The sequence below is a fragment of the Trichoderma citrinoviride genome, assembly GCF_003025115.1.
Source record: "Trichoderma citrinoviride strain TUCIM 6016 unplaced genomic scaffold BBK36scaffold_10, whole genome shotgun sequence".
In the NCBI taxonomy this organism is placed as follows: domain Eukaryota; kingdom Fungi; phylum Ascomycota; class Sordariomycetes; order Hypocreales; family Hypocreaceae; genus Trichoderma; species Trichoderma citrinoviride.
In genome coordinates, this window is record NW_020194718.1 from 1,402,328 (window position 1) to 1,414,746 (window position 12,419).

At 53.7% G+C, this 12,419-nt stretch overlaps 4 protein-coding genes and 1 non-coding gene across 5 annotated transcripts; 3 read left to right on the plus strand and 2 right to left on the minus strand.

Moving 5' to 3' along the window:
* Positions 1-16: 16 nt before the first annotated feature.
* Positions 17-2,363, plus strand: BBK36DRAFT_1142811 (hypothetical protein; the record flags this gene model as incomplete). Its single annotated transcript, XM_024893546.1, has 6 exons — positions 17-155; positions 513-1,311; positions 1,358-1,457; positions 1,512-1,629; positions 1,723-1,943; positions 2,208-2,363. 6 exons carry the CDS (start codon positions 17-19, stop codon positions 2,361-2,363), a joined length of 1,533 nt encoding a protein of 510 aa, XP_024748204.1.
* A 952-nt stretch (positions 2,364-3,315) lies between these two features.
* Positions 3,316-3,410, plus strand: BBK36DRAFT_t126. The gene has a single exon. It is a non-coding gene; the product is annotated as a tRNA-Lys (tRNA).
* Positions 3,411-3,680: 270 nt separating this feature from the next.
* BBK36DRAFT_1135941 (cyclin-like protein) lies at positions 3,681-5,161 on the minus strand. The gene is given in 4 exon segments (XM_024892813.1): positions 3,681-4,584; positions 4,653-4,860; positions 4,878-4,880; positions 4,929-5,161. The coding sequence occupies 4 exon segments, from the start codon at positions 5,147-5,149 to the stop codon at positions 3,715-3,717; spliced, it is 1,302 nt and encodes a 433-aa protein (XP_024748205.1). The 5' UTR covers positions 5,150-5,161; the 3' UTR covers positions 3,681-3,714.
* Positions 5,162-7,127: 1,966 nt separating this feature from the next.
* BBK36DRAFT_1142813 (alpha/beta-hydrolase) lies at positions 7,128-8,114 on the plus strand (the record flags this gene model as incomplete). The annotated part of the gene is made up of 1 exon (XM_024893547.1): positions 7,128-8,114. The coding sequence occupies one exon, from the start codon at positions 7,128-7,130 to the stop codon at positions 8,112-8,114; it is 987 nt and encodes a 328-aa protein (XP_024748206.1).
* Positions 8,115-8,533: 419 nt separating this feature from the next.
* On the minus strand, positions 8,534-10,019 carry BBK36DRAFT_1135942 (ribosomal protein L1). Its single transcript, XM_024892814.1, has 3 exons — positions 9,939-10,019; positions 8,698-9,814; positions 8,534-8,636 (listed from the first exon to the last, which is right to left on the minus strand). Exons 1-2 carry the CDS (start codon positions 10,002-10,004, stop codon positions 8,717-8,719), a joined length of 1,164 nt encoding a protein of 387 aa, XP_024748207.1. The 5' UTR covers positions 10,005-10,019; the 3' UTR covers positions 8,534-8,636; positions 8,698-8,716.
* Between the last annotated feature and the right edge of the window lie 2,400 nt (positions 10,020-12,419).

The following is a 12,419-nucleotide window of genomic DNA, read 5'->3' on the forward strand; positions in this document are numbered from 1 at the left end:
GTAGCCTGCGTTTAGAATGTCTAGCCAATACAGACAACGCGAGAGGTCACCGCCCAGAGGCCAGCGAGGGGTGTCTTTTGAAGGTGTTCCTTCCGAATCGGGCTCCGTCACCTATTCCACCTCCGATCTTGAAGCTCCCCGGCAGCGCCAGCATAGTAGGTCAACAGACGATGATCATGGCCCTCAGACCTTCCCCCGGGGCAGGGCATCAGGACAAGAACATTTCTCAAGATCTGGCGGACAGAACGCTCATCCCATAATACTGACCCGCGGCCATTATTTCCCATCTCCCTCTCCTTCGCCTTCTCCTGGTCCCCCTCCTTCCCGCCCTCCCCCTCCTTCCCGTCCTCCCCCTCCTACCCGTCCTCCTCCTCCTACCCGTCCTCCTCCTCCTACCCGTCCTCCCCCTCCTCAACAATTCCGAGGTTCTCGAGATCAGGCCACCACACCGAGACCCCCGACATCCTATCCGACATCAGCTCCAAGCTACCCAGACACTACTCCACGAGTAGGAACACCGCCGTACCAGGAGCATCGACAGCACCAACAGCCGGCATCATTCTACCCTATGAACCACTCCTCCGGGTATCCGTATTGGTACTCAAACCCCCAAATGGGCCACTACAACTATCCCGCCTCATATAATTACCCGGGTCATGGCAGTACCGGCATGTACCATCCGCAATATACCCAGTCTTCATCATATTACCAAGCGCCGCCAGCTTCACGCCACCCTTTCACTCAATCGCCTCAAGATGCACCAGGTTCAGATATTGAAAGGATACGGCTAGAAGCCGCCTTCAGGGCAAGGAGAGAGAAAGAACTCGAATCAAGAATCCGGCAAGACGTCGAGGAAGAGTTCAGACGACAGCTCGAGGTCGCGAAGAGAGCACAAGAACAAAGCAGGCAAGAAATTGAAAATGTTCGAGTCGAGGTAGAGAGGGCTACGAGGGCAAAGTTGTTGGCTGAGCGAAGTGCAGAGGCTGAGCGTGAGCGACTCGCGGCGCAGCAAGCACGACGATTCGAGAAGGAGTTGAGGGCGAAAATAGAGGCGGAAAGGTTGGCTGAGGAGGCAGCGAAAGAGGCTAGGGAGAGACAGAGAGAGGAATTTGAGAAGGTGATCAGGGAGAAGATGCTCCAGAATTTGGAGGAGCTCACGGACATGGCCAAGGGGAAGCTCATGGCTGACCTAGGAATGGGAAAGGAGGCTGCACAGATGCCACAAAATATGGGAGTAGACAACGTCCAGACATGCGGCTCAACAATTGAAGAATCAGGAGTCTGGCAACAGACTTCTTATGCTGGATCGTCGTCAGAGCGAACTGACACCACGATGAGTTCACAATCATGGACACAGTATCACGAAAATCCCTTCAGACATCGGAGGGCGGCTCCAGATCGAGGTGCAGAAGAACACGAGCACTTATTCGGGGATATGGAGGGGAAAGGGTCATCTTGTGGGTTCAACGGCGTTCCAACAGGCTCTTTCACTTCTCGCTCCATCGTTACAGACAGTGAGCCTCCTTGGCCGCAGGCGCCCCCGCACGCACCAGAAGTTCCAGGAGTTGGTCCCAGAAGTGATTGCAATCCCGGAAGCATCAGTAGTGGCGGAGGTGGCGGCAGCAATCGGTTTTCAGGCAAATCAACCAGGGACAGCAGATCATATCCCACCAATAACGACCATAGAATACCCGAGGAGCAGTATACTTACCCTTATCCCAGGTATCACCCCGTGCCAGTTGAGGAGTTGGCCGAGCAAGTCACTCAGCAAGTCATTGATCGCCTCATCAGCCGTGTCGCCGGTCGCTCATCCTGGGATATGCCGGCACAGCATTCAGCGTCTCACCGTGGCACCGCTTATTCCTGCCCTTCGACAGCCCCCGAATCAGTTCACAGCGAGCCAGCCACCACACGAAGTCCCTCTTGTGAGCCTGCTGGCACTGGTGAGACGAGCATCAGCGATAAATGGACTGCAAGCGCAAAGCCGGCAGCGGAGAAGGACCCGCCTCTGCCGAACAGCAGCCCGCCAGATGAGCCTGGAGCTTCCTATATACCAGAGCAATTAGACGCTGCCCTGGTCCCAGCTTCTCCCGATGGGGAAGAGATCTATACCACGCCCGAGAGTGAAAGGCCAGCGACACCTGTTCCATCTGACTTTTCCTACGACAATGTGATAGAGGAGAGAGAAACTGCTTTCTCGACGCCAGATTTTGAGACAGGAGGCCGCACTGCCTTCTGGCCTCGGCCAGCTATACGGTGTCGCTCGTGCGGAGGCATCGCTGTATGGTGCGGATGCTCTTCTGCCCGTGTTGACACCAACGACTGAAGAAGCAAGAGAAAGCGAGCAAGAAGGCTGGAAATGAATACATGTACTTATGTATTTTAATTTTTCATCAAAGACTTAAGGCAGAGGGAATGAATACATGTACTTATTTATTATATACATGTCATTAAAGACTTAAGGCAGAGCGTACAATATTAGAGCAGGCTTATTACATGTGCCCCGCGAATATTCAGGCCTGACGGATTCGATTCGTCAGTTCATATTATCAATATCTCTTCGGGCGTATTGGTCACAAATCCAGGAGTAGGCATGCGATTCTGTAGATGCGAACACTTACAAATTGATATGTTCCAATCTATCTTTCAACAACTTGACTCGAATTCAGGCAGGGGTTCGTGATGAACGTAAGCCACCCACCACAACCGCATATCGCTCCCTTTGGTAAACCTACCAGCTTTTGGCTCTGAGAGTGTACCAAAGACCATGCCATGGATGAAATCGCCAAGGTCTCTCCAACTGAGTCGTCTAGTGTCAGGAGGGTTATGCCAACTTGAAATTCATCATACAGGTAAGGTATCTCCCTCCACCTCCATCTTTCTCATTCTCTACATACTTCCATGCGCATTTGGATCTGGGGTCAAATATAGAATCTTACCCAGTCCTATTACTCGTTTCTGATCTGGGGTCAAATATAGAATCTTACCCAGTCCTATTACTCGTTTCTGATCTGGGCTGCCGGGGGACACTGTTCGAGCTCGGCAAAATATCCAACTCAATTACTTCTACTCATACATACCGCAACAAAACCCCAGAGCTTCCATCTGTAAATAGAGTCCCCAAACCACCCCCGTCACAAACCTACCGCAGCTCGATAGCTCAATCGGTAGAGCCGCACACTCCCAACCAATGAAGTGGCACGACATTTAGCTCCTGGCCAATAGGTCATAAGATTAAATTCCACCTTCCCTTTCAACAAGCCGCCTCGAGCTCAATCGGTGACTCGTTATTGGTCAATGACCAAGCACGTGAGCGCCCGGTTAGCTCAATCGGTAGAGCGTGAGACTCTTAATCGAGAACACGTTCTGATGCAATCTCAAGGTTGCGGGTTCGACCCCCGCATCGGGCTTTTCCTATATCCAAGTCATTCGATTGAGATTCGGGTGGTTCTTTTTTTATTGTCTTTTTTGGCCCTTTTTTTTCGACATACACTTTCTTTTTTACTGTATGTCGTCCATCGGTATCATGGTCACTGTTTATATCTTACAAAAGAAGTCTCGGCTTTGTTTGATGTGTGTGGGCAAAAGTTTCATGTCTGCTGGGGAGCATGCTAAAGACATCGGTCGTATCACATATAGCTTCGACATAATTACCCGCCAACCACGTCCAGCCAGGCTAACCGACATTGAGTCCCCTCAACAAGTCATGCCCATTCAATGATACCTCCTCCCCCGGTAATGCCTGTCCGCCCCTCTGTATCCTCCTCCATAGGAGCCTCCCCGCCTGTAGTCACTCCGATCTCGTGGTCCATGGCCGTGTCCGCGGTATCCCCCTCGCCCGCCCCCTTCGTGCTCGTGCCTGGGTGCGGGTATGGGCTCTTCCACCTCGACCTCGTATTCCTCATACTCTTCATTGAAAAAGGGCGCCACTGTGTCTTGCTCTTCTCGTGCAGCCTCGGGATCAAAGACGAAGCGCATGGTGCCATCCTGGCCACGAGCTGTTCTTCGCATGGACAAGTCGCCGGGCCATGAAGATGATGTTGCCGTGGGCGAGGTGGTAGAGCCGGGGGTGGCGGTGGTCGGGTCCTCATTCTCGCAACGACTGCAGTGGTACATGTGTCGGGAGATGAAATCTTTCTCGAGCTCCGTGTTGAGGGCAATCTTGACGTCCATGAAGCGGTTCAGGTCAAATTGCGTGCCCACTTTGGTCGACTTGTGGTATTGGATATAGAGGTCCAGTATATCGAGCATGGTCTCGAGCACGGCCGGTCGATGGTATTGTGGCCGCCGTGCCGCAAACTCCTTGACCGCGTCCAGGTGCTGGCCCGTCATGCGAGCTGTGAGTTCCACCAGAGCCATTACCATGGAGAATGTGGTGCGCTTAATGGGCACAAACGTCTTGTACATGTCAATGCTCATGGCGTAGGCAATCTTGAAGAAGGATTCCCCTGCCTCGCGGCCAAGAATGCTGCGCACGACTTTTACCAGCAGCTTCTGGGGGTACCGAGTGCGAAAGTCGAAGCCGATCGTTTCGAGGATCAGGCGCTCGAGTCCAATGATGATTTTGCCGGGTGACTCGAAAATCTGCATTCCATTATTGGTCTTCTGGGGCGAACAACGTAACAGGATACGAGGACTCAGCCTCCACGCACCTTGTCATCCGAAGCCGCAGGCTTGTCAGGGTTCTTAACATTGTAAGCTGCGGCGAGGATGTCCTTGGACTTCTTGATCGTGTCCTCGACCTTGCAGGCGACAAACAACGACGCCAAAGCTGCGTCCTGGTAGTTGTACTCGGCGTCTCGGAAGTTGAGTCGGAACTTGTGGAAGTACGTGCACGCGGTGTCAAACGTCCGCACCGGCCTGGCTTTTCCACCCAATGGTTAGTTCTGTCCAGAGGCCTCGAAAGAGCGCAGGCACGCAAAACGCACAGGTTCAGATGCTGCCTCACGGTGTCTATGAGCTGGACGCCCTGCAAGCGGTAGTTATCCTCTCGCGCGGGGTCGCAGTCGTTCTCCCGGAGCATGCGCCGTATCTTGAGCTCCGAGGCGTACTGGTTCGAGCTGGAGATGTAGCCGGGGTGCGGCCCGATTCGAGCTGCTGCGTCGCCATTTGAGGCCGTTGGCGGTGCTTCGGGGTCTGTAGGGGACATGGTCTATGACTGGTTGGCTCGGAAAGGGAGGAATAGATGGAGAGGGAGAGGACGAGAGCTGTTCATGGCCCTGCCAGCCGTTGATGGGTAGCTGGTGGTCGTGAGATTCGAGCTCGAGAGAGGGCGTGCAGCTTCGTCGGGCGCGATTGGCTCCCACTGTAAGGTAATTGTCGTCCACAGCTCGCCTACAAGGTGGCTAGAGCGCTGCCATTGAGAGGCTGAATCGTCAAAGAGTGGTGATGATGTTCAAGGTTGGTATCATGGCTGTGGCAGGAGCACAGAGTACTTCGTACGTGCACCAGCTTTTCCGGCGCGCAATCAATCCGCTAGGGCGCGGATTGGCTCCGCGTGGTGACGCAGGTCGGCGCTGTACCACCATATCGAACAATGAGTTTCTGCCAGCCCAAGAAACGGACACAAGAAATACAGCGATTGCATACGAGGGTATGTATGTATTATATAGGTATTTAACTTCATATTTTGCTGCCGCCTTATACACATTTCGAGATTCGTGTCAAAGATGATTTTCGTTCATGTTGTTTTCCACCAAACCAAATCAGAACCCTTCAAGCTCACATGCGAACCAGCTGCCGAAAAAGAAGCGTTTGACAGCCTCCCGTTTACTACCTTAGCAAGCGTAGAAGAAGGAGTGGCCCCCAGGACTATAAGTCCATAGATACACCAGATGAGCCCTTCTGATATACACTCTATTTACTGAAAATAGAGGCGCAGAGAAGATCGCAATGGTATCAGAAAGCAGAATGTGTCCTTGAGTTTAAACAGGAGCCGTAATCAAGACATGGATTCGCTAGATTTTAGATGCTGGATGCCCACTGCCGAGAAATGTCGCCCAACTCTTAGCTGGATGGAGTGAGCTGCGGTACTGCTGGCGCATCGCTCACGGGCGCTGAGCCGCCAGAAAAGCTTGGTCGGAAGAGGTTGAACGGGAGACCCACGGCCACAGAAGCAGAGGCGAGGGCGGCCAGGAAGAGAGTACAAGGTTGCATGATGCCTTGAGTCGAGTTGATCTGAATCGAGATTTGTTCGCGAGGGACGGATCAAGCTTGGGCTTGAGGATCTGTAGATGGATATAGATAGATACACTGGGAGAGAAAGGAGATTGGTGCGGTCCAGCGCAGAATTATATGAAGATCAATGAGAAGAAGAAGTATGATATGTTGCTAGTGGCTCGCGAGAATGAACTTGTAAAGAATGGATGAAGAACAGAGCGGAAGAAGTCACAGACATCACCACGGTGGGCGAGGCCCTCATTTAAGCTGTTCGAGCTGCAGCGATTCAGGGGTCCAGCGTGGCTGATGAACAAACACCAGGCCTAGACTTGGTCAGTTTGGCTGCTTCTTGAAACATTCATGGATGTGCTACTAGTTGCCGATTGCTCTATGCACATGCAGACGCTACAAGGCTGAGTTTCATGCGGTCGGGCTGCACGCTGAATGGCCGGCACAGGAGACTTGAAACCCGGGTTTCAGCCATCACGACGAGGGGCGTTTTCTCTGCAAGTGATTCGTCTGCCGGAGCGGTTAACGATCCATCTCATCCATATTGTTTTAGTTGGTCTTCTGGTTCAACAAAAGAAATAGAATATGCGTCCATGTCCTCAACTCGTCTCGTTCGATGCAGTTGGTTGGAGTCCATTGGCCGTCGAACCTTCAGTGGAGGCACACGCGGCTCATGATAGCGCTCTTCAGCTGCCCCGGACCTGGACCCTGAAGTCTGGGGAACTGGCTCCAGCGGGTGTTAGTCAGCAGCGATTACGACGCGAGTGCATGCGAGGAAGCCGCGACAGCTTCATCCTGTCATCAACACCTGTCTGGTGTATTCCATCCTCTCCGGTTTCATCGTTTCTCTGCTTCCTCGTCTTCATTCCTCCCTTCTCCAAGCCTCAGCTCATACAATCCATACAAGCATCTCCCTCGTCGATCAACAGTCACTTCCACCTCCCGAGGCCCCCGATACAATGCGTCCGGCTCCCTCTCTGTTAGCAACGGCTCTTTTGGCCCATTCCACAATTGCCTGGCAACTTCCGCACGCTTTCACAGAGGATCCAGAGGACGATACCCCGTTGCCATTGGTTATTTGGCATGGTTTAGGCGACACGTACAACTCCGAAGGCATCCAGGATGTTGGCGTGCTCGCAGACAAGATCCATCCCGGCACGTTTACCTACGCAATCGCCATCGGCGCAGATGCAAACGCAGACCGGTCAGCAACATTCTTCGGCAACGTGACCGAACAGCTCCAGTTTGTCTGTGACACCCTCGCCGCACACCCCATTCTTTCCACCGCACCCGCCATCGATGCGATCGGCTTCTCGCAGGGCGGCCAGTTCCTCCGCGGCTACGTCGAGCGGTGCAACAAGCCTCCCATCCGAAGCCTGATCACCTTTGGCAGCCAGCACAACGGCATCTCCGAGTTCAAGACGTGCGGCAACACAGACTACCTGTGCAAGGCGGCCATGGCCCTGCTCAGGTTCAACACCTGGAGCAACTTCGTCCAGAGCCGCCTGGTGCCTGCGCAGTACTACCGCGACCTGACCAACTACGACTCGTATCTTCAAAGCTCCAACTTCTTGGCCGACGTCAACAACGAGCGGCCGGTCAAGAACGAACAGTACAAGAAGAACATTGCGAGCCTCGCAAACTTTGTCATGTACATGTTCGAGGACGATACGACCGTCATTCCCAAGCAGACTTCGTGGTTCACCGAGGTCAACGGCACGGAGATCACGCCTTTGCGCAAACAAACCCAGTACAAGGAGGATTGGCTCGGCCTTCGCCAGCTGGACGAGAAAGGCGGCCTCCGTTTCCGATCCATCACGGGCGAGCACATGCAAATCACAGCCCAAGTCCTCAAGGAGGCCATGTCGGATTTCCTAGGCCCCATGAACAGGACATTTGCCCCAGAGCGCGAGGCTGTGCCAAACTTGTCGTCACAGGAGCTCTAGTGGAGCCAATCCGCCGACTTCTCCGCGGTCGAGGTCGTGATTGTGTTGTCGATAGACTTTTTGTCACTCTACCTCTCCATGTTCGCCGTCGCCATCCCCTTTCTCTTCGTGTGCTCTTCCGTTTCTCTGCTGGGCTTCCTGGTTATTTTATATCTCTTGACGCGTTGTCTTTACTTTAAACTCCGCAAGATATGGCCTCCCTTGCAGGCAATCGTACATGCTTTTGACGACATGATACTACTGGCTTTACTCGAGGGGGGCGCAATGTGATGTAACGGATGGATTCTATTGAGCAAGGTCCCTGCTGGCACATGGTGTAAGTATCAATGAAGCAGCTGGGAGATGCAACATGGTGTCGTGTCCATAATGAAGATGGCCATTCTCTCTATCTCAGATTTTGTTCTTCTCTCTTCTTAGCCATCGAATACGCCGCAACGCCGGTGCCAGATATCTACCTAATCATCCTATTATGCGCATATACACACAGATCAATGATGTAAAAGGAATCTCTCCATGTCGAAAGAAAAAAAAAAAAGAATGCAAGTTCCCCCCCAACCCTTCGTCCCTCCCTGGTTGGTTGTCTTTTTTTTGTTTCCCGCTTTTTACTCTTCCGCTGCCTTCTTGGCCGTGGCCTTGGCCTTGCGTAGCCTCAGCTTGCGAACCGAGATCTGCTTGTCCAGCTTGTCGTCGTTGCTCTCCGCCTTGGCGGCGCTGGGCTTGTCCTCCTTGGTGGCCTTCTTGGCCTTCTTGGCCGCGGGGGCCTCCTCGGCCTGCTCGCCATCGACCGTCTTGCGCTTCTTGCCAATGTTGGCCTTCTCGGCGGCCTTGAGGGCGCGGGCCTCGCCCTCGGCGTCGGCGATGACGTCCTTGCCGTCCAGCCAGAGCTCGTCGGTCAGCCAGATGGGCAGGGCGGCCGTCTCGGGCCCCTTGATGTAGATGCCCTTGACGTTGCGCCACTGCTGCGGCACCCACTTGTCGACAATGGTGCCGGCGACGGCCTCGACGTTGGCGGCCAGCTGCTCGGCGGTCCAGTCGGAGAAGCCGACGCGGACGGCGGTGTTTGTGCTCGGGGACAGGCTGACGAGGGCGGAGCCGAGGGCCTTTTCAATCTCCTTTGCAATCTCGGCGGCCGAGCCGGCGTTGACCTCGCCCTCCTGCTGCTTCTTCTGGGGCTTGGCGCGCTTGCCGTCGACCTTGCGGGCCTTTGGCTTGAGCACGACGGGGACAGGGCGCTTGAGCGTCGTCTTGTAGAAGGTCTTGCCCAGGATCTTGGGCAGGCGGTTGATGATGCGGTCGTCGCCGAGGAAGACGTCGTGCTCGGCGAAGAGCTTGCGCTGGGCCTCGTACTGGCTGTACTTTGCCTTGAGCTTGGTGACGTCGATGACGCGCGTGACCTTCTTGCGCAGCTCGGCGGGGAACTCGTCCGAGGCGACAATGTTCTTGTACGCGCGCTGCGGGTCGGCGGTGATGAGGCAGACGGTCGTCTCGGGCGACGCGTTGAGGCTGTGCGGCAGCGGGATCTTGCCGGGCTGCAGGCGGGCCTTGTCGGAGACGTGGCGCTTGGTGGTGAGCGTCAGCCAGATGGTCTTTTCCGACTCGCCGTCGTCGTCTTCGAGGAGGTTGCGCTTGGACGAGGCCTCGGCCTTTTCCTTGGCGGCCTTTTTGATGTGTGCGAGGAGGGCTTTGGAGGCTTTAAGCGTCTGTTTGGATCCAGAGAGTGTGGTTAGCTGTGAGCAATTTTGGTTTCTCTCGGGGTTTTGGTTTCGAAGATTGTTTGAATTTTCTTATTGTCGGCATCAAGGTTTCGAGGGGCGCTGGACAAACCTGGGCGTGATCGATGGTGACCGCGGCATCAGAGCCGGCCGCGGCGACTTCTTTTGAAGGAGCCATCTTGATTCGTCTCTGAGGCAGTTTGAAACGACAATAAAGGAAGAGAGAGAATCGCTGTGGCTGTTGTCGTGATGGTGTTTGCAAAGTATTATCACCACTTCAACGGGCTGCGATAAGATCTTTGAACGTCCCAAACAGAAAAAAAAAAAAAATGCCCCGGAAGCGAACTTTTTCCGGTAAGGTGCCAAAAGAAGGGTGCGGCGTTCGGAATATGCAAGTCCCGGTTGCCGGTCTTGGCACGGAAGGCGGACGGCGGCCGGAGCGGAAGATTCGCAGGACCCACCTTTTTGGGGGAGTGCATCGAATGGCTTCAAGGCATCATGTTTGTGATGCTGCAAGATTGATTGAGAGTTAAGGCGGGAGATGGCATGTATATTGATGCAATTGGTCGGGAAACCTGTCAATTGGTTCAATTGGTCTGCTCCAGGTATATAGTACCTCTCTCGTCACAAGAAAGCGATGTTCAATCCAAGCATACCCAGGTAGTTACCTTACAACTGTTGTGTTACAGCTCCGACATCATGTAAGCGGCCAAAGATTCAATGCTCTGCTTATTCTACGTCCATTAATATCTGCTACAACTCTCCGCAACAAGGAAATTTTTTCATCATCATATCAACTCAAATTTCACCCAGAGAGCATCTCTTTCACAGTTATTTCAAACCGCCCATCCCTTAGGCCACGGTGTATGGCGTGTTGCGTCTGCACGTCCTGCGTCCTCGCGACAACCTGCTAACCTATAACCACCACCAGAAACATCGCATATGCTTGCCCAATGTACGAAGCAACCCATGCACCGCTCCCCGTGCGCACAAGCCCGTCACGCGCTGGTGGCAATGCATGTCTGCCTGATTTTTCTCGGTGTTGCAGGCCGATTCAGACCGGGGGAACAAAGGCCGCGGCCGCGAGCAGCGAGTAAGACTGCGCCATGATATGTGACATGATAACCTTATATGTAGTTATGCACATGCCGGGAATGTACGGCGTATTTGTACGAGTAGCGCTGGAGACTTTTCATGAGCGCGCAGGCGTCTCATGTCAAGTCTATGTAGGGAGCACCAGGAGCGTGCACGATGATGAAGAGGCAGCTTGACGTGGACAATTGCTGCAAAAGAGGCCGGCCAAAGATGTGTCGCGTGGGCCGGCCGAGGATGGAACGCGATCAAAGTGTTTGGTGTTTCGGTGCTATTGACCCGTAGTAGGACTACTAATTCCACACAAGCATACTAGTCCAAGTCTACCATGGTAATTTTACAACGATGACGGCAAAAGAGAACTGAATCACGACCTTTTAATGTAGTGCTACAAGTACGGACATAATATCCGTGCCATCAGCCAAGCTCAGAGTCGTACCCGGACGGCCTGCATATCGCCGGAGTTGCTCTTCCTGACTGTCGGACAGGGATCCCCCTCTCACTATCCCACCTGCGCCGGCGTCGTGTCTTTTCGGCAGCTACTTTCTAGGATAGTAGAAGGAAGAAATGGCTCGAAAAGACTAGACGATTGGAAAAGAAGAGAGAGCAGCCTTGATGAAAATTTTAAACAGCTTGCATTTCATGTTGAGGAACGCGGTCCAGGTGCAGGTGGAGACGTGACGGGACTGGGCTGGGCTGGGACCCGGCCGGAGGAGGAGGCTGGCTGGCTGGACAAGCGCAGCGCCTTTTTTGCCCTGATGAAATTACCTATTCCAAAGGACGTAATTGGCTGCTTTTCGTATTGCAAGACCGAGGACGAGCGTTTTTGGCGTGTTTTTCATTATGCCAACGATGGGACGGATGCTTTGCAGTACATGCAGGTATGTACTTATCTGGAGACGGAGAGAGGGAGATGGAGCAACTGAACGTGCTAATGTACACGCAACGTACGAGTACGTGTAATGCAAGTACATGTTCATCCAAGCACGTGTGCTTGCACCGTTGAAGCAGGCGGCACGACGATTGCCCCTATGGCGTGTCGATACGTGTAACGAAGCGCCCAATGGGGTGAGTGGCTGATTGCCCTGCCGAGTCTTGACCTTTTGTGCAGGTGAGAAAGGAATGGATGGCATGGGAGAGGGATGGGATGCTGTGAGCGAGCCGCGGTCGTGCGGATACGATTTGGCGTCATCAAGGGAGTTGGTCACCACCTACATGTAGCTTATATGATACCAGAAGCACATCCAAGGTCATGTATTTGATAATAGCGCTCCCTGTAGACGCACATGGCAATAGGTAAGGCAGTGAGGTAGAACAACACAGCAAGAGCAGAATGGAAGCACTCCATCACCGATTCGCAAACCTGACATGTCGTACCTGTGCGTGATCCAGTCCAGTCCAGTTCGTGCAAGTCAATTGCATCGTGGACACGGCACAACCAATGCACAAACATGGGCCCTCTGAAGCGAGAAACCTGCAGCAGTCTGGCTCCATTGCCCAC